The following is an 18,901-nucleotide window of genomic DNA, read 5'->3' as shown; positions in this document are numbered from 1 at the left end:
CATGAATAATGAATTTTACGTAAGTATCCATTGCTGAAAAGCAAAACTTTTGCTTGCTATTTTTTCAGGTTACTGTGGTATACAAAATCGGAAAGTATTCATACATAGTTAAAAAATTTACCCTTGAAGGATGAGTATGAGATAAGCTCACCTCCGTATCTACAGAATGACTATCATGAAAAGCATAACTTTTCTTGCATCTACTCAAATGGACGATTACTAGAACAGCTAAAGTGTAGCACATCACGTTTCTTGTAGTTCAGGGGCTAGATAACACAAATGGCTTAAAAATTTAAGTCCCAGCCTATACTCATTTGGGCTCATTCCTCTGAACAACTTACTTCTTACATGTGTATTCTAATTCTGGTTTGATGGTTCAGAAGTCATAGAAAAAAAGATATTGGCATTGCTGTGTAAGTTGTCTGATGTACGATAAACTTGACGCTCTTTTCTATTTGTACAGTGAAAATATCACTGTATGTATACGTAATACCACAGTAATGCAGAGCCCAATATACTAATAGCTCAAAACGTCTGAAAAAAAGTATTGTTATGTGCCAACTGTACAAATACGTCATTTAACGCATATGATTGTATATACTTGAAGAAGGTACACTGATGACACTTTCTTATTCTGATTATCATTTTAAAAAACTTTTTAATTGTTTTGGAAGTATCAATTACTTACTTTAGTCGATTCCCTTTTTTCTACAAATTTTCTAGCTTTATGATATCTGTGAATCCACTTGTTTTCCGATCTTCGTGAAGAGAGCAGTCAGACAAATAGAGGGGGAAACATAAGTGGAAAAGTTTTCTTCTCTGCGGAAGATTATTGGAAAACAAACGATAATTTGTTATACTATTCGTGCTTGGCTTGTTGATGTAACACAATAAACGTAGAGCCGCCTGGAGCGTGTCACGCGTGTTAGCAGCGGGAGAAACTAGCGGGAAATACTTAGCAACGTCGCGAAGCACACACGTGAAATGGGTGTTGGGGGTTGGGGCATCGATCCAACATATATTGCAATCAAATTCAGTTGGTACCGCAGTTGCGGAACAAGTTGTGGATTAGGATGAAAATTTGCTCGCGCGACGGTGGAACGCGGCACACTTGGCGTCATGGAAATTCGGGGTTTAATTTATATTATAGCACGGCTACATGTGCTCGTTTGTCCCCGTCAAAGTGATCGGAGTGGTATCCAAAGCAGAGTATTTACGAAAACTGGGGGTGAAAACGTTGCAAAGAGCTACGTTTTCTGTTTGTGGATATATTGAAGCAAATAAATTAATGTTTTTGATGAAATTTTTTTTTTTTTTTTTTTCAGGAAACTGTGTGTGTCCATGGGTCAGTTAACAGTTGCCTTAATTGTCCCGTTGGCATTGTGCAGCCATGCAAATTTCACAGCAATCCGCGTACTCCCTTTGCCAGTATTTGCTGGTAACGATTGAGGATATTTGCCAAAAGAGCCAAATCAATGGACGGGAAAATGGAAAAAAGTTAAATAAACTGTTTGTTATTTGTTATTATTACCAAGTAACTACTTTATTAATTTGCAAGGGCAAAAAAATGTATAGAAAAGTTACGATTTTTTGCAGGATATTGTTATCAGGGCAGTGCAGCTGGTTTTTGAACGACAACATTCAGTTATCGAATGAAATACTTAGGATTATGTGAAAAGTTTGTTCTTACGGAACTGAGTAATCTGGTTAAAATTTTTCCTGACACTGCAAAAATTAGTTTATAAACGAGAAGCTTTTTGCTGTTGACTCAACTACATTTAGATAAGCTCTCACGGCAATCCCCAGGTAAAGAGAGAGAGAGAGAAATAAGTGCTTGAAAACAATAGGACTCAAACGTTGAAGAGATTATTTTTGGATTACGAAGCCGAGTAAAGAGTAACTTGGAGCAGTGGGATTTTGGTGTATAGGAGAGAGGAGGGTACTGAAACGTATTATTTCACTCGGTAATACATGCTCCCAAAGTTTAATACCGTATACAACAATTTAACATAATTATACCTGGTTGTAGCGGATAAAATAGATAGCAGCAGCAGCAGCAAAAATAAAAACAGACTCGCAAAAGCGTTGATACTGGGGGTCCAGTCAGCAACACAGCAACACAGCTGTGATCACAATGATGCAAAATTAACATATTGATGGAAAAGCAATACAGCAGCACAGTGTGCTTTTGGCGTGCGGCCACGATTTAACCTTTCAAAAACAACGCTTGGAGTAGGAAGCAGAGAACCAAAAAACAGCGAGAGCTTCTTCTCTCTTCAGGTACGAAGAAGAAGAAGAACAAAGGGAGGAACACGAAAATGTGGGCAAATGAATTGGGATCAGATCGTTATCGTGGTCGCTACTTCTTCATCCCCCACATCTTTTGCGTTGGTGGATAACTACAAAGTGTCTCCTCTGTTTATATGCAGGGAGTGAAAATTTAAAGTTTTTGGGAGCCAGAGCTTATAGTAGAGATTACCATCGAATTTCGCACCAAACGCTATTTTCAGCTTCGACCTGCAGCTCTCGATACCTCATGCAACTTTGTAAGCTACTTTGGGAAAGCTCTGCTCTCACTATTAATGGCGGCCAAGCTCCCCCCTCCCCCCCCGAGTAAACCTCATCCCCGAAAAGCTGCAGCAAAGGCAGGACTAGGGTGGTAATTTAATTAAAACTCAAATCACGTGATGCGTAAAACTAATCACATCTCCGATCCGCCGCTACGTGTACCACACTATGCTTTTATAAAAGCTAGTTAGCCCTCAAGCTCTGTGCGTCCTACGACAGTGCGGGCACCACCCTCTTCTATCGTGCTTACTCGCTCTGATTTTTGACGCTCACTTTTAAGTAATTTAATCTTAGCAATAATCGTACGTGTGACACGTTATTTTGGACCTTTCTAAAGTGTTGATAACAAAGTCAAAGTGGTTAAAAACTATTGGTATGTGGGATAGAGATTGGAAAGAAATTTTTAATAAAACTTGTGGAATAGAAAATATTAAAAAAAAAAAAAATACGGGCGCTTTGAATTAATCCTTTAAATTTGCAACTTTTTGTAAAATCTACCTTAACTCAGCGAAATTTTATTAATTGCTTGTAGTTTTGGTTGTTGGCTCTATTTAAGAACTTGAAAAAGAAAATACCATTTCAAACTTGGGTTGACCACTTTTGTTATAGAAATTATTTTTTTTTCATCAATATTACACCTCGTGCAAAAATTACTACTGTAGACAAAGGTAAGATAACTCTTTGATTTTGATTGAATTGCAGAAAGCCTTCATGAAAAATTATAAATCTTTTTAAGACTTCCAAGGTCTTTTAAGCTATCGAAAAGTCTGGGATACCTTTGAAATCTTTCTGGGATTGGAAGTGGTGATGAAAAAATTTTTTGCAAAACTGCAAATGACTTTCAAAGACTTTTTTTTCATGACTTTGAAAGACGCAGTCACCAAAGCTCACATCACACGTAACTTTTGATCTAAATTTTTATTTCAGTCGACAAGCTTCATTCGACAGCTCTTTTGACGGGCAACAAACACAAATATATATATTTATTTATTACCAATTGTTAACACTTTAACCGACAAATTACCTACCTATTACACGAAGAGCTATTCTGACAGCTTCCCTTTTTTTCCCTTTCTTCTCTAGCGTATGCCTATAGGTACACAACCCACTTCAACCCAAATCTAATTATCACCAAGAAAAAAAAAGAAACTACATATAGTAAGCGCACGTGTAGGATTCTGCGTACGTACAAAAAGTTAATAAAAATGAGACTTTTTCCATTAAGATCTCGACACACCCTTTTCTTTCTACGTACTATATATAGATCCACGGTACTAGTAATAACACATAAGGAAACCTACTAACTGAGCTGATATACCACACAATTGACTGGTGGTTTTTTTTTTTTCTTTATTCTTTTTTTTATGATCGAGCGTTAAACAGCGGGAGCAGGAGTAACAATAATAGTGATGCCGAAGACGAAATGAGTACCTATTGCGTTCAGTACTAAGCACAAACTCCCGGAAGTAAAGGATGGTGAAAAATAAGACATAAATTCAATCATCGTATGTACAGATAAGTAGCTGGATGACAAATTGCGTGAGAAATAACATAAGCGTATAAAAAGTGCACAATACACGCAGTTGAACGCTGAGCATAAGATCCCAACGCACTCGAGTGAGTGTGCCCATCACTATTATCTGCTGCTAATCCTGCTATTATTATTATTATTATTATTATTATTATTATTATTATTATTATTATTATTATTATTGCTACTGCTGTAATATGAATGTCAATCCCGATGCTGACACAGAGAGGAAGAAAGATAGAGATCAGCGAGTGACGGGTACGAATTGTAATACAGGTCTCATACCACATAAGATAACAACACCAACAGCTGACTTTACGACCATAAATGTGCAAGAGCCAGAGGGAAGCGAGGGAACTTTTTGGTCGGGGCGTAGGGGTCGTGACGATTTACGAGGCGAGAACTGCTCTTCTACTCTTTTTTTTTGTACATTGACCGTACTGTCTTTCACCACACATTATAAATTTTCATTGTTTATTGGACAAGTTCAATCTTACATGATTGCTACAAAATAGTGACAGAAAATAAATGAGAAATCGATAAATGATCGGAAAAGGAAAAAGAGAGGATTGAATTGGATCAAATTGAATTTTTTGAATCGACAAGGGAGAAAGAAAGAGAGAGATGTTTTTAAGGTAACGTGTCATCTGAAGGGGGGGATAGGAAAGCACCTGTCTTCTGTAGTAGTACATACTAGCGTTAAGAACTACTGCTGCTGCTGTCTGCTACCATTCAGAGGAAAGTACTCGCTGGGCGATTGATTTTTCGTTGTTCCGTCGAGTAGGAAAAAGGCCGGAGGGAACGAGAGAGCGCGCCCAGGAGTCCAATTTTCTATTGGCATGTACGACAGAGTGGAGCAGAGGGGCTCCAAGAGGCCGTCCCGACGTCTCTTAATAATCGCAGGGGAAAACCCTTCTTTTCTCCTCACTTGGTCCGTACTGTCTAATGCCATTCCCTTTCATTTGTCCCTAGAGTACTTCATCGCAGCCAGCTTGTTTTTTTATGCCTGTCCAATTTAAAAATAACCAACACATGGGATATATTTAATTGAAAAATGCCTCATCCTTTCCTTCACTGCGGACCAGTTGTCGATTTCATGAATATACAAAAGCCACGAGGTTTGCTCAAGAAAAGGGAAGCCGATTTGTTGAAAAATGCATTCCCGAAACAAAAGGTTATCTCTGTCTTTAGACACCCAAAAAAAATTCAACTAATGCCACAGAAAATGTTGGTAGGTCTATTACCTTTTGTCATAACTCATCCACTCAACTTTGGTCCCCTTTCGCTCGTGACTCTATGTGGCATTTTTTATTCCTCTATCTGCTCTTTCTCTCGCTTTCATTCATTTGCTCTACTATTTGTAATGGCATTTCCAGTGGATTTTACTAAAAGCGTGTTTATTTGTTCTTGTGGAGGAATGGGTAGGTCACGCTGAGTAAAAAATAAAAGATATTAAGTGGCCGGAGTGGAAAGAGATTGGAAAAATATTTCGGGAAAAAAACTTTTCCGTTGTACGAATTTCTTACCGGATTAAATCTACGGGCACGTGGGTTTGGCTTAGGAAAAAAAAAAAAAAATAGAGGAATATTGAATTTTTTTTATTATCTCTTTTCCGTGGGATTTTGTTAAAAATTCGTATACTAAAAGAGAGGAAGATTGGTTTATTTCATAAAAAAAAGATGCATCAATGTAAAGTCGCTTTAAAACATTTGAGAAAAAAAAGTTTTTCTGAAAAAGAAATCTTTTATTGCAAAATAACCATGAACTTTTGTTCGTATTGAAAAAAAAATTCATAAAAAGTTTATGGGAGAGCTCTTTTACTGCTGTTTTTTAAATTTGACTGCCATCAGCGTCCATTTAAATATGTAGTCAAACAATAGGTGAAAAGAGCTTGAAAACGAAATGCATCAATGATGGAAGCTCCGGGAGACGATTGGAAGGGAAGTGAGAGAAAAAGACTCCAAAGATCACTGGATTACAGGTGAAAGGGAGAGGAGAGACACATCGATTGGCTTTGAACTACCTGATGTCGCTGCTTTTCTCTCGAGGCTCCAAATACATGGCGGATAAACGACGCTTGCACTGATAGATACCATAATAGTTACGTCGTGTACTTTTAGCAGCAACAATAGCAATCACACGTGCCATTCAGTTACTCTTTTCAACGTCTATTTGATTCTCTCCGTTACGGCCTTGTGACGAAAGTGTATAACACTATAAATACGTTACAAATGGCCTGCAATTAAAGCCCTTTTCTTTTTATATCGATTTGCAGTACACTCGTAGCTTTTCAAGTGATGGTCATTTCCGCATCACAATTGTATTAATGATTAAATGAGACGTTGAACAGTGGAGCACAATGTAATAATAAAGAAAATTTTGAAAATATGATGAAAAAAGAATCGTTTCAGCAGATATTTGTCAACGCGTAATGGTCACATTGCATAGACAACGTCTTTTCATACGCCCTATACTCTTGATTTTTCGTTTTATCTATCCCGACCTAAGAATTTCGTAATACCTCTAGTTAATTATTTGCCACCAACAGTCAATTTTTACGTGTCGAGATCTTTGAATGTAAAATCACACGTATTTCGCGATATTGTGTGAAAAATAGTTATTTCCCTACCTTGTAAAATTTTTCGTGTCATATGACGCTTACTGTACCCTAGATAGAGAAAATAGTATTCGTCACATAAGCACCACCCAACTGGGGCTGCATCCTTCCAAAAATATCCCCAGTAGCGATGGCGCTATACATGGAAACATATTCCACACGTTATGACGATAAATAATCTTCTATGCAAGCCTTGGGAGGTCGATATCAACACCCACACAATAATACCACACTCGTACGATTAACAGCTAGCACTCCTTCTCGGCACAGCTCTGCCCTCTCATGCGAGAAGTCGTATTGTCCATAATTGCTACGTAAATAACTATTCACCACGTTTACTTATCACCATACACAATCTTCTCTTATTCACTATATTATTTGATAATTGTCTGTAACGTTGCGATCGTCTTCTCTTTCCCTCTTGTACTGGCTCTACATTCACGCTACTCCTTTTTTTTAATGGCATGGACCTATTCATCCACAAGGAAAATCGTCACATTTTACGTACGCTTTCATGTGAAACATCAAATGATTGATCAAATTCCTAGAGAAGAGATTTATTGAGAAAAGAAATAGTGGTGATACATAAAGTTGTAACGTATGGAAAATAGTTGGGAATAGACGTCTTTTCCCAATATACCTGGATTTTTGTATGCATCTTAACTTTATATGTAACACTGCCTGTCGTGCTAAGTGCACTCCTTTCTATTCCTGCAAGTAATCGCATCACTAAAGCATTAAGAGTAAGAAAACGAAAAATGAAAATTAATCTGAAAAAGCCCTCAGAGCAGTTGATAATTTAAATAAAGAGTAAATCACGCAAGTATGAAAGTCAAAAGAGAGAAAGAGAGAGAGGGCGCTACCACAAGCAACCACTAACTTATTCACACTGAGGTGCTTGCGCGAATGGGACGAATTCTCAGCAGTGGCAGCGGACCACGTAAGTACACGCCCCACTGCTGCTAGCGATGGAGCTCCACTCGAAGCGAAAAGACATTTAAATAATAAAAAAAATTCTCCCTCGTACAAGACCAAGAGTACCACGGGCACTTGAAAAATATATGAAAGCGCAAGAGCCTCGTAAAACGTTTTCTCTCGGTTTCTTGAAATACTGGTTCATCTCTTTCCCTCTACTTTTTTCTCTTTTCTGTGTTACGTATGTATACTGGTGCAGCCCCCCCCCCTCCCAGCGATCTAACCCCCATCGAGCAACGATAACAGAATCATGTTGTAACGTATGAATGACAAACAATTTTTGGAGACATTTTTAATGAATATAAAATTAACCACGATAGGATATGCATTTGTGAAAAAATTACTTTACATTTGGCATACAATCAAGGATATCTGATTTTTAGTACAATATCACACCGATATGTATTTCAACGTCTCACGATATTACATTTTTAATAAAAATTTTAAAAACAATTTGGTAGAAAAAGCAAAATGGAAAACATTGTAAAATCATATCATTTGAAAGTTTGAAAACGCATGATAATATTGTTAACCAAACATTAAAAGAAAGGGCCATTTTCATGGGGCTTGGGTGAAGTTTATACTGGAAATGATGAATAATTTTTAAAAAGGTTACTACCGTTATGCTACCTTTTTAACGAAGATAAGTCTTTAAGTAGTATTTGCTTTCAAAAAATTTATCTCAAGGTAGTAATCTCATTGACTTTCTGGGTAATCTGAAAAATATAAATGGTACAAAAAATTTGTATTAAAGTGATAAAATATCACAGTTGAAGAATTGAATTTTTCTTTATATATTTAGAGGGGCAGCCAAGAGGCTAATGTGGTAACCGCAGTATGGGAAGGGGGTTGTAAAGGCTCCTAATGGTTGGCAGGACTCAAAAAGTGTCAACCTTATCGATGAAATTGTATACAAAGGATGGGGTGAAAAATGTATGTGTATACATTGTTATACGTGTAATCGCTCTCTCATTGCACGTTGGTATATGCATGACGTGGACTGTGAGGACATGCTTTGCATGCGCGGCGTTCGCCAAGGGTAATCATTAGCCAGCGCTGAGTTTATCTCATCAAGAGCGGGAGTGCCGCCCGAGCGCGTGGAGGTGAATTGCCTCCCCTGTGTTGCTGGCTGCTGCTGGCTCAACACAACTCGAGACGTGCACGCGCGTGTGCTCTGCATGTCAGGTAATTTTCGGTTATCCCTCTTCATCCTGCGATCCACGTGAACGCGCCTAATTTTTGCATAATCCGGCTTAATAAAGATTAATGAATGAACCGCTACTGGGTACCTCAATATCACCCTAGTTGGATGTACACTATGCCTACTGCAATACTGTTCCTCTTTTTGTTACTTTGTTTTTTGCTTTTTTTGGACTTAGCTTCTCATGAATGTGTTATTTCTTGTAAGGATTTAGATGAAAGTGTTGTTGTATTACATTTTTTATGAATAATTTTTACTTTTTTCAAAAAGTAATTTTTACCACGATTCTACGTATAATTATTTAAGGGAAGATTATCTGTTACCTACATTTAATAAAAACGATGGATCTTTTGAAGTTTAGAGGGTATGCTTTCTTATCATGGATCATAATTTTGCGCTAAATGTTTTTTCCACCCTAACTTCATCGTCATTTTATAGTCCACAATAATGCAAATCTTTTCTCCGTGTATATTATACAGATGAATAATAAAAGAAAAGGGGGTAAGATTCAGGAATCATTTTTGTCACTCAGAGATTTTGTCTGTATCTCATCTTCACAAGTTTAATTGGTATGCTGGAAGCACGTAAAATAAGTCGATGCTTGAATTCAGAGACACATTACATTCTAAAAAAAATATCTTTGCATAGAGTCTCAGAATGACATTTTTAAAACGTTTCTCAAATGATAACATATAGCATTTTTTTAATTTATTCCGGACGAGTTAATACGTATGTACCTACACTTTTCAGATGGAAAAAATTTTCCCTCTCAGGTATACCAAAGTATGTACTTGCCATTGCTGTAGTAAAGCAGAAATCCACAGCTCTATTTTGTCTACATGTATGCAGAAAACTCAAAAACGATAACGCAAAAACCAGAAGTAAAAGACAGCCGAAATTAATTCTTCGTACTCGTACATTTTTTTCCGATTCTTACGCGGACCGACAGAGAAAAAGCTTTCACGGCTTTTGAGAAGGACTTTTTATTTTTTGCACTGACACGCTCATGCTCGCAACCGTCCCGGTAATCCAGAATCTTTGAGATGAAAAATGGAAGAATGTTACCCCAAGCCCTTGCGGGCACCTAAGTTTCTTAGTTAGCTCTTGCGAAACTGATCGATTACGCGTCGGGCGTAAAAAGCCTATAAGTCACCCTCGGGGCTCAGAGAGCTACCACCACCGAAAGTTGCACGGGAAATCAATTACTCAGAGTTGCCTGTACGTACTGTATCTCAAGGGATGAAAATATATAGTTTCGGAGAGGCTGACGCCCCTGGGTAAAAAGAAACGACGGTGGTGCAAGATGACGAGCCGAAAGTTCACATATAATGGTTTGAAGGATGTATGTATACCCGTACCAGCTGCTGCGAGCTTCGAAAAGTTGGATGTCGCGTCACTGCCACCACGTGCAGGCGCAAGCTTTGCCCGAAAATTTATGCAAACTTTCAGTGACTAAAGAGAGAGAGAGAGAGAGAGAGAGAGAGAGACAAGTACTGAGAGTTGAGACCCACTTGAGGACTATTGACCCGTCGCCGTCGTCGTCATTGTCGTCAAGCGGGTGAAGTTCTCTGACCTCTTTTGATGACAACGACGCTGCAGTTGCTCTGTCTTTCTCACTCCTTCTTTCCACAGCTTTCGTCTTTGGTACAATATACTTTTTTTCTCTAGCTTTAACCGCACAGAGGACAGCGAAAGCGTAGTGTATGTACGTATGATACGCGCTCCACCCCTCGAGTGTATGAAAAAATCGAGGCCCGACAATGCCTTGGATAATTTCGTATTCTCTTCCCCGCACGCTTTTATTACAAAATATATGCCCCGAAGCGGATGATTAAAATTTTTTTTTTTTCCTCACCGCTTGTAAAATGTAATATTCATGCCCAAGTACTTCGATGGTTTTTTTTTCCATACTTTATTATAAAAAGTAGTCCATACTATAACTCTGTGTTGTCGGAAAATCTTGGCAGTTTTGGTACCGAAACAAATATTCTACTCAGGTATAATATGTAGATCGTTACAAAGGAAAACAAGAGATTAGCTGATAAAAGTACCATGTTAGACATGATGTAACAAAAACCCTTGTTTTACCTTCCGTCACTCTACCATTTCAAAAGGTGGCCCGATAAAAAAATCGAGAGCTCACCACTCTTTGTAGATTTTGTATTCCAAACTGTGCTACGAGTTGACAATAGAAGAGCAAAGATGACTCTTAAAAGAAGATTCTTCCTCGAGAAAGAGTGGAGGGGACGTCAAAGAGGAATAAAAAGAGGCTTTGCGACGCTGGTGGCGACCGAGCAATAAAAAATGCGTCATTATCCATCTCCTCGGAGTCGGATAAATAAATTTTCCGGCCAACCTAAGGCGTCTCATAAATATTCCCACGGATTACCGGTGGCAAAACAAAAGAAAAAGCAAAAAGGGCAATAAATCAGGAAAAGCATACATCGTGGGTTGTGAGACACACCATACGCTTGAAGAAAAGCTTGGAAGGGAGGATTGAACAAAGGAGGCTTCCCAAGCACCGTCCATTTATATAGGCATATATTTATACGAGTGAGACAATAGATTGCCTGGTACCGTAATCCACACACCGCTAAATACTTTACTTACACGATCACACATTTAGTCAGCCTACGTGTGCTATCCTTTCCTCCCTAAAACTCTAAATTTTGGATTTTACTTATCCTGTTAAGGGTGCGTTTTTAAACATGTTTTTTCAAAAGAGCCCTCGTTACTTAAATGTGAAATTTCCTCTTTTTTCTCGGCTCCCTCTTTCTCGTCCTAATTAAAAATTTTAAAAAGTAAATATTGGGTCATACTCTGAAGGTTGGCGTGCAAAGCATTTTAAATTCACCGTCATGATTTAGCTGGACAAAGGTAAACTCCAATGGTGCATTAGTCGCGTGGTGTTGTTGATATAAATCTGCAAACTTTTATTTCCAAGCCCATAAAAGTCATACACGACAATAAAAACGTGGCATCGGATTATTTGTTGGTTGTATCTCCATGTCATCCTCTCGGAGCGTACGAAAGCGAGCTTTCATTTTTACACCAACTCTTGGCTTGCAGTAAATACAGCATCTGTACAGTAGTTAAACGAAAATTGTTATTACGATGATTTGTCGACCAAAAAGTTTTATGATATCACATTGAAAACCAGAATTTATTGACCATTTGATTAAGTATAGTAATGTTGTTTCAGCACAATTTATTGAATCTTACGAAGAATTTTTAGTGAAATTAGCACGCTGAAAAACTATTTCATAGGTATAAGGAAACACAAAAAAAAGTACACACTTTGCAGCTATTTTTCTGTTTGCTCTTTCACGAGCTTGCACAGCCACGTCCACTCTGGAGCACACAAGAAAAAGAGGAGAGTTTTATCGCAAGGCGAGTATAGAAGATGAGGTCCACTACCTGCCTATACATACAAGTATGTGCTAGCACACGTGTGGTCACAAGAGGGGAAGTATCGGGGGCGAAAGGGCAACGAAGGAATGAGCCGGCAGTGCAGCTCGTTAGAGACCCACAGTCAGACAGGCACGCAGCCGCACATGCGAATTCCGTGGTCGGCCCTCCCTCGGAGGCTCATAACGCGCCCAACCAGCCGCACATACCTACTAGCAAACGATGTTTTGCTGCCCAGTCACCAGCTGGGACTCTTTTTTCGCGCTTTAATTTGGTTTGGCACGCGACGAGCATGGAACTCTGATTCGCGCATTCTCCTCACCCTTACCCGTGTCGTCGGTAGCGAGTAGTGCAAGGGTGCCCGGGGACTCTGGCGAAAGAGTTCCCAGAGACAAAAACCTCGAGTGAAGCAAATTCCCCCTATTCATCAACAAAGTGCACAAGCACACGCATATATATAGGTGTACTTTCTCTGGGGTCCAGCCATTGTGTCTCCCTCGGTTCGTTCGGCCTTTTTGCGCAAAACCATAAGGTCGCTGCTTTGGCTTCTCAGTCGATGTAACATGTATCGGGCTCATTTTTCTATGAATAAGTTAAACCCTCCAGAAGTAAGCTCCTCTCTTTTTTGTGTCAAGAAAATCTCATTTCTTTCTGATCCCTTTGCTTTTTCTAGAGTTACGTGCAGTGGAAAGCTTCTTAAAAGATACCATCATGTAGTATTCATCATATATTGTGAAGCATTTAATTTACTCGATTGGAACTTTTATTGTACATAATTCATTCATTGAATTTCAAATGTGACTGAATCAGATATCAGTACAATAAAAAAAATTACATAATAAATTTCTTTTTTTAACATTTTTTTTTTTTTTTTTTATCGATATGGTATTTATTTCTATCGTAATGCTAAAATTTTACGTCTTCTATCAAGGCATTGGCACGAGAATTGATAATGAGATAAAAACACAAATACATGAATTATCGAGTACGTATTATATGTAGATACATTGAGAGTAAACTTTGACATTAAACGCTCATATTTAAAAGTATAAAATGTACCTACTTTGTACGATGAGCAGAAAGCCATAGAAATTGATTTTTAACATTTGTGTAACGAGAGAGGAGAAGTATGTTTGTGCCAAAGTTTGAGACACAGCGATCAGCCAGCACTTGCTGCCAACGTGACTAGCAAAATCTTCTATTGACGAAAAACAGAATGTTTTTGTTGAAAATGCGATGTAAATGCCCATCACATTTTGCATACGTATCGATGAAAGTTTCAGAGGTGGTCAAACTTAGTTTTGCATACAGAGTTGTCCGACCGAAGCTCGTTTAACACTTACACGTATTAACGACAAACTTTTTCATACAAATTTCTTTTTTTAATTCTGTTTTTTTTTTACCCTTTTTCGATTTTCATTCAATGTAATTTACAAAATTAAAAAAAAAAAAGTAAAATCGTTTTAATGGAATTCATTGCTGAAATATCCCTAAAAACACCCTTTTGATGTATCTTTATAATTTAAAGACATGTTAAAAACCATCTCAGTGCTATTTGAATAAAGCGTAAATGCAATATTTTCGTTAAGATTTATTTATTACAGTTTTCAAAACTCCTGGAAATAGTGTTGAGGGTATAAGCTAACTCGAGCGGTTTTACCATGACGTGAAAGCTCTCAAGGCTCGGGGAAATCAAGTAGAAAGTAAGGCAAGGGATGAACACACGACCAAAGGAAACGCAGAAGGTCCCCCCCCCCTCTCCGTACCCACAAGGGAGCTCTTTTTCTCCAAGACAGCGCCTCCACTGCGGTAAAACAATAATGGAAAACGGAGACTCTGTGTGCTCTCGAGGCTTTTGTTTTTTAGAAGCACTTTTTTTCTCCCATCCTTGCAAATCTTTTTTTTCTCAATGCACGTGATACCTTAAAATGAAATAGAATCAGGGACTATGATCCATCAACATTGGAATCATCATAAAATATAGTTGCGTTTTCCATTCCTTTTTTCTTGTACGATGTATGTCTTCTACGACATTAGTATGCAAAGGAGATGAAGTACTTTAAAAAACTAGCAGAGAGCTGGGTCGGGCACATTTGGACAACATGGGCAAGAGATGGAGTTACAGAGGTGGAAAATAAGTCACATGAACACTTCTGTAGAGCTTAAAGAATAGTATGTTGAAAAATGAAGGAGCAAGAATTTTGTACTATTTACGTATTGCAATAATAAGGCTATAATTTACAACGAGAAAGAAACAAAGAGACACCAATCTATTGGCAACCAGCTAAGGTGTTTTATGCGTACAAATTTTTGTTACAAGCGTAATTAAAATTATTCGCACAAACACGATGAAAATTACGGAATAGTAATTATATGTAGCAGAAAGTGCAAATGAAATATACACGTGTATAAAGTTCGGTTATGCCTTGTGGCTCAGTCCCATCATACCCGTGTCATAAAAGCCCTTTGCGTTTATTCTAGCATAATAATTTATAATGTTTCCTTTTGAGCAAGAATTTGTAATAACAAAGTGTTTGTAATTTATCGAATCAAAGTACAGTTGTGTATAATTGGGGATGGTTATTAATATTAGGTGCTTTTATTGAGTGTTGGAACGAGAAAGTAAGAGGAGTAGGGAAGTGTTAAAGTTAGATACATTTTTGAGCTTTACTTTGTTACATTAAAACTATGGACTTGCGGTGAGTTGCTTCGACTAATTATGTTTCCTACGAGTGGAGCACTGAGGAAAAAAAGGTAAAGATGGCAAAATAAAATCATAAGTTTACAAAAGAAGAGTACTTTGACAGGTTCTATACGCTTTTGCGTTATGCGTAATGTATTTACGTTCAAGAAATTGCAAAGAAATGGGGAAGAGTTGATGCGCACTTGTATCGAGGTTTAATGTAATTGTTTAGCTGATGGGCATCCGTAGAATTTCTGAGCACGCACGGGAGGGCGGAGATTATTGCTGTTACTGATGCGTGACTATACTGTCAATTGTACACGTATGCATGCATGCACACACGGACGCGCAAATGTATACACGTATGCGGTTGAGGTTGCGTTAATTGTATGTGCCATCGAGATACGGAGGACCTGTATACGTGGCACGCATGTTACGCGAGTGCGTACGTGCACGGCTGCCTTGCGAAATCGTTGGGCCATGAATGTATACAGATGTAAATTTAGAATCGGAAACTAGCTTGTAATCTATGAAATCGTCTTTTTATTCAGCAACGCTATTAGTGGACAACCAATCACTTGAGGAACTTAGTTTTGCTTAAATTGCGTCGTAAAATTTTACCGAATTAGAGGTGTTCAAGTCAATGCGGTGCAACGAAACTACATTTTCAGTTTGATGAATGTGAAATTAAGAACATATTGATGCGAGTATCAATTTTTATTCACGATACGAAGAGGTGAAAAAACTGAGAGAAAGATTTAGAAAAGAAAAAAGTAAGGTAGAAAAAACTGAGAGTAAAAAGGAGAGGTGTAAGTGTAGGACTTAGTATTATCGAGAAACAATATTTTGACAATATGAATAACTTATAGCTTAAAGGCACTGAAAAAAAAAAAATAGTACCTATTTCTTTATTTCCTAGTATTGGACTCGAGGTCCTTGAGAGACGGAAAAACTCAAAAAGAGAGCGATTCTTAACAATTTTTTGGTCAACAGCTTAAACTTGTAATTAGAGATGGCATCAGATATAATGTGAAGAAAGAGAGAAAAATGTATTCTCTGATGTTTGAAATATTGTGAATGAGCGACATTAGAACAAACCAGAATAAAAAAAAGATCAGCTTTTTGTGTTTTTTCTTTTTTGTAGAAACCGAAATTGCTCGTTTTGCTAGTTACCCAGACTCGCGAGGAATGTAATCAAGCTATTTAATTATACCGACATTGCAGCCCTATCTCTGTTTTTGTACGTACCGTATGCATACTACTTTTCTTCTTTCTCCATGTACGTTCTTCGCCAAGAGTAATTTTTTTTTTTTTTTTCTTTTTCTATTTTTTCGAGTACTTACCAGAGAAAAGAAAGACAAACTTGGCCGAGACATACGACGTGTTTGCTTTCGAGTGAATTACAGTGTCTTTCGCTCCTTTACAGGGAAGTTTTTCTTTACTTTAAAATATTACACAAAAGTACTACTTAACGAGTGAAAGTGGAATTGCTATGCTTGAATTTCGAAAGGAATGGAGCTGCATATAATTCAAAAGAAGTTACATTAAATAAGCTCTCAGAATCAACATGTTAAGACAATTTTATACCATTACGATGGATAAATTATATACATACTTGTACAGTGCATTTTACTATGGAAGGACAACACAAGTTTCAAGGAGTTTTTGGGGTAGTATACGTATAGGCTTCTACCTAAGCAAACCGTCAGGTGCATTATGCGGAACGCGTCTTTTGTTTCTCTCTCGCAGTCATTGCGACTTGCCTCGACAATTACGTCCGAGAACCACAGCCGTGAGGAGGTGCTCGCCTCGCTATTCTCAATTAAACTTGCGAACGAGGAGCCCGAGAGATTACCCAGCCGGCCCGTAAATTCATTCTCGCGGTCGCAAGCCGTATCGTCTTTCCAATTAATGCACGTGGTCCGCAGCAACAACAGCAGCAACACCGGCGACAAAGACGGGGATGGCGTTGCAGGTACTACTAACGCAATGTCTTCGCTACACTAAAGTTGCAACTGCCCAGTCGAGGTATACGTGTCGGGGGGGGGGGGGGGGGGGGCAGTGAATGAAACGCGAAACCCATTCAACAATGCACTTCGCGGGAGGAGTGATGAAAGTAACACTTACCCGTTATGAGGAGCAGGAGAGCCATCAAAGTAAGCGCCAGCGAACAGTCAGAGCGAGACACGGCTCTATTGCTATTGTCACTGTTACCCTTTGACTGAGCCATGTTTACACTCTTTACTATTTCCTCAAATGTCAAGCATTTGTTGTGGCTATTGTTCTAAGCAATTTGAGATTTGTATATAAATAATGTACGCCACTGTGGAATCCAACCGTGGAAGCTACCTAGGAGGAGTTGGTGACTCCATCTCACACCACAAGAGTCGTTATGTGTACATGCAGCCTCACCAAAATTGGTAATTACGACAACACCAAGTCACTGGCACGTCAGCGTCGTCAAAGGTACCAACTGTTGTTAATAAAAGTAATTTGCCAATTTCGCGGTCAGTAGTTGGCCCACGTTGATCGTAACTTCACTGTTATTCAAACACCCACTGCTCCGAAATGCGTAGCACCCCATCCGGCAGGAACAACACAATTTGCTCGCCACACGTGGTGCTATTGTTTACGTTTTGGTAGACGCGATGCCGGAGAGACGGAGTTTTCTCAACAACTGGGCCCATTGCCTACATATCGGAGCAAACGTCGTTCGAGGCGCGCACCAACTTCCCGAGTGCAATGTACTCGCGGTGCGGCGTAGCACGAGAGAATGAGGGGGGCCCCGACCGCGTCACCGGCGCTGCTACCACTGGAGGCGCATGCCCGCCGTCGCCGCTGCCACGCCACCCTTTCCCCCGCACTTGCAGGTCCACCCTTTGCTCAAAGATTGCGTGTGTGTGGGTGTGGGTGGATGGCCCACACGAGTTCAGTTGCTTGGGGCATGTTGGTGCTCGTGACGCCTCATCCCCTCATGGTTTTCCAGGTATACTGTATACGAGGTGGCGGGCGATCGGCTTGTCCTTCGCATCAATCCAAATCTTCGGATCAGATCTATACATTATCATGCCGTGTCACAGATACCACGTTGTTTTGACAGGTGCCAGAAATGGCACGTGGAGAAGAAAAATACATTTTTTAGATGGTTATATTTACCATCATGCGAGTACGATCTTTGAAAAATCTTGAGACAGAAGGAAGCCGGAGTAGAAGTTACGATTTAGCAGAGCTTGCATAGCTACACAAAAAAAACTAGAAATGTTAAAAAAATCTACTAAAATTGTGACTAACTATATTACACACAAATTACGTCAGCTTACACTAGAAACATTAATTTCACTAGTGGTTGAAATTGCGGAAAACAAGCTGCAATTAAGCTAGTTAAATTAAAAGATACAATTAAGTACAGATGTTAGCTTAAAATTGTTGCATATCGATTCGTTACTGTACACAAACACACACACAGAGAAAAAGTTTCCGTCAACGATTTGTCTACAGGTACGCAATTGTCAAAACAAAGAAATGAACTTGCATTGACGTAACCGTTTTTTCTATGCTTTTTGGTTGAAATTGTAGGAATTAAGTTAAATCCATAGCTATACCAAAGCCAGCCACTGTGTCCAAAAAAAAAGGAAAAAAAACAGGGGGCCAAATGGCTGCTCCTGACTACGTCCTGGCTTTTGTTTCGACGTAACTTTCATTTTCTTTTAGATCCGTAAATCCCTTGATATCTGAATCCTAGAAGTCAAGCGGGAGTATGATGGATACCAGAGCTTTGAACGCTAAGCGTGTTCTGTGTCTGTGTGTGAGAGAGTCGACTGTATATAAACTGGAATATGAGTGTAGGTATATATCACTACGGTAACAGTCATTAGCTGCATGCTCGTTCATCCCCTTCGACAGTTACATCGGTCGTAT

General features: G+C 38.8%; 1 protein-coding gene across 1 annotated transcript in view; it reads right to left on the bottom strand.

Moving 5' to 3' along the window:
* LOC106643543 (uncharacterized) overlaps positions 1–17,403 on the bottom strand; it is a 32,841-nt gene extending 15,438 nt beyond the window's left edge. The window contains exon 1 of the mRNA XM_089589726.1: positions 17,111–17,403. Coding sequence (XP_089445852.1) covers positions 17,111–17,213 — 103 coding nt within the window. The 5' untranslated portion in view covers positions 17,214–17,403. The remainder of the gene's footprint in view (positions 1–17,110) is intronic.
* Between the last annotated feature and the right edge of the window lie 1,498 nt (positions 17,404–18,901).

The sequence above is a fragment of the Copidosoma floridanum genome, unplaced genomic scaffold (genome assembly GCF_036245765.1).
Source record: "Copidosoma floridanum isolate Cflo_tuat_1 unplaced genomic scaffold, Cflo_Japanese_pri ptg000009l, whole genome shotgun sequence".
NCBI lineage: Eukaryota > Metazoa > Arthropoda > Insecta > Hymenoptera > Encyrtidae > Copidosoma > Copidosoma floridanum.
This window is presented reverse-complemented; position numbering and strand designations above follow the sequence as displayed.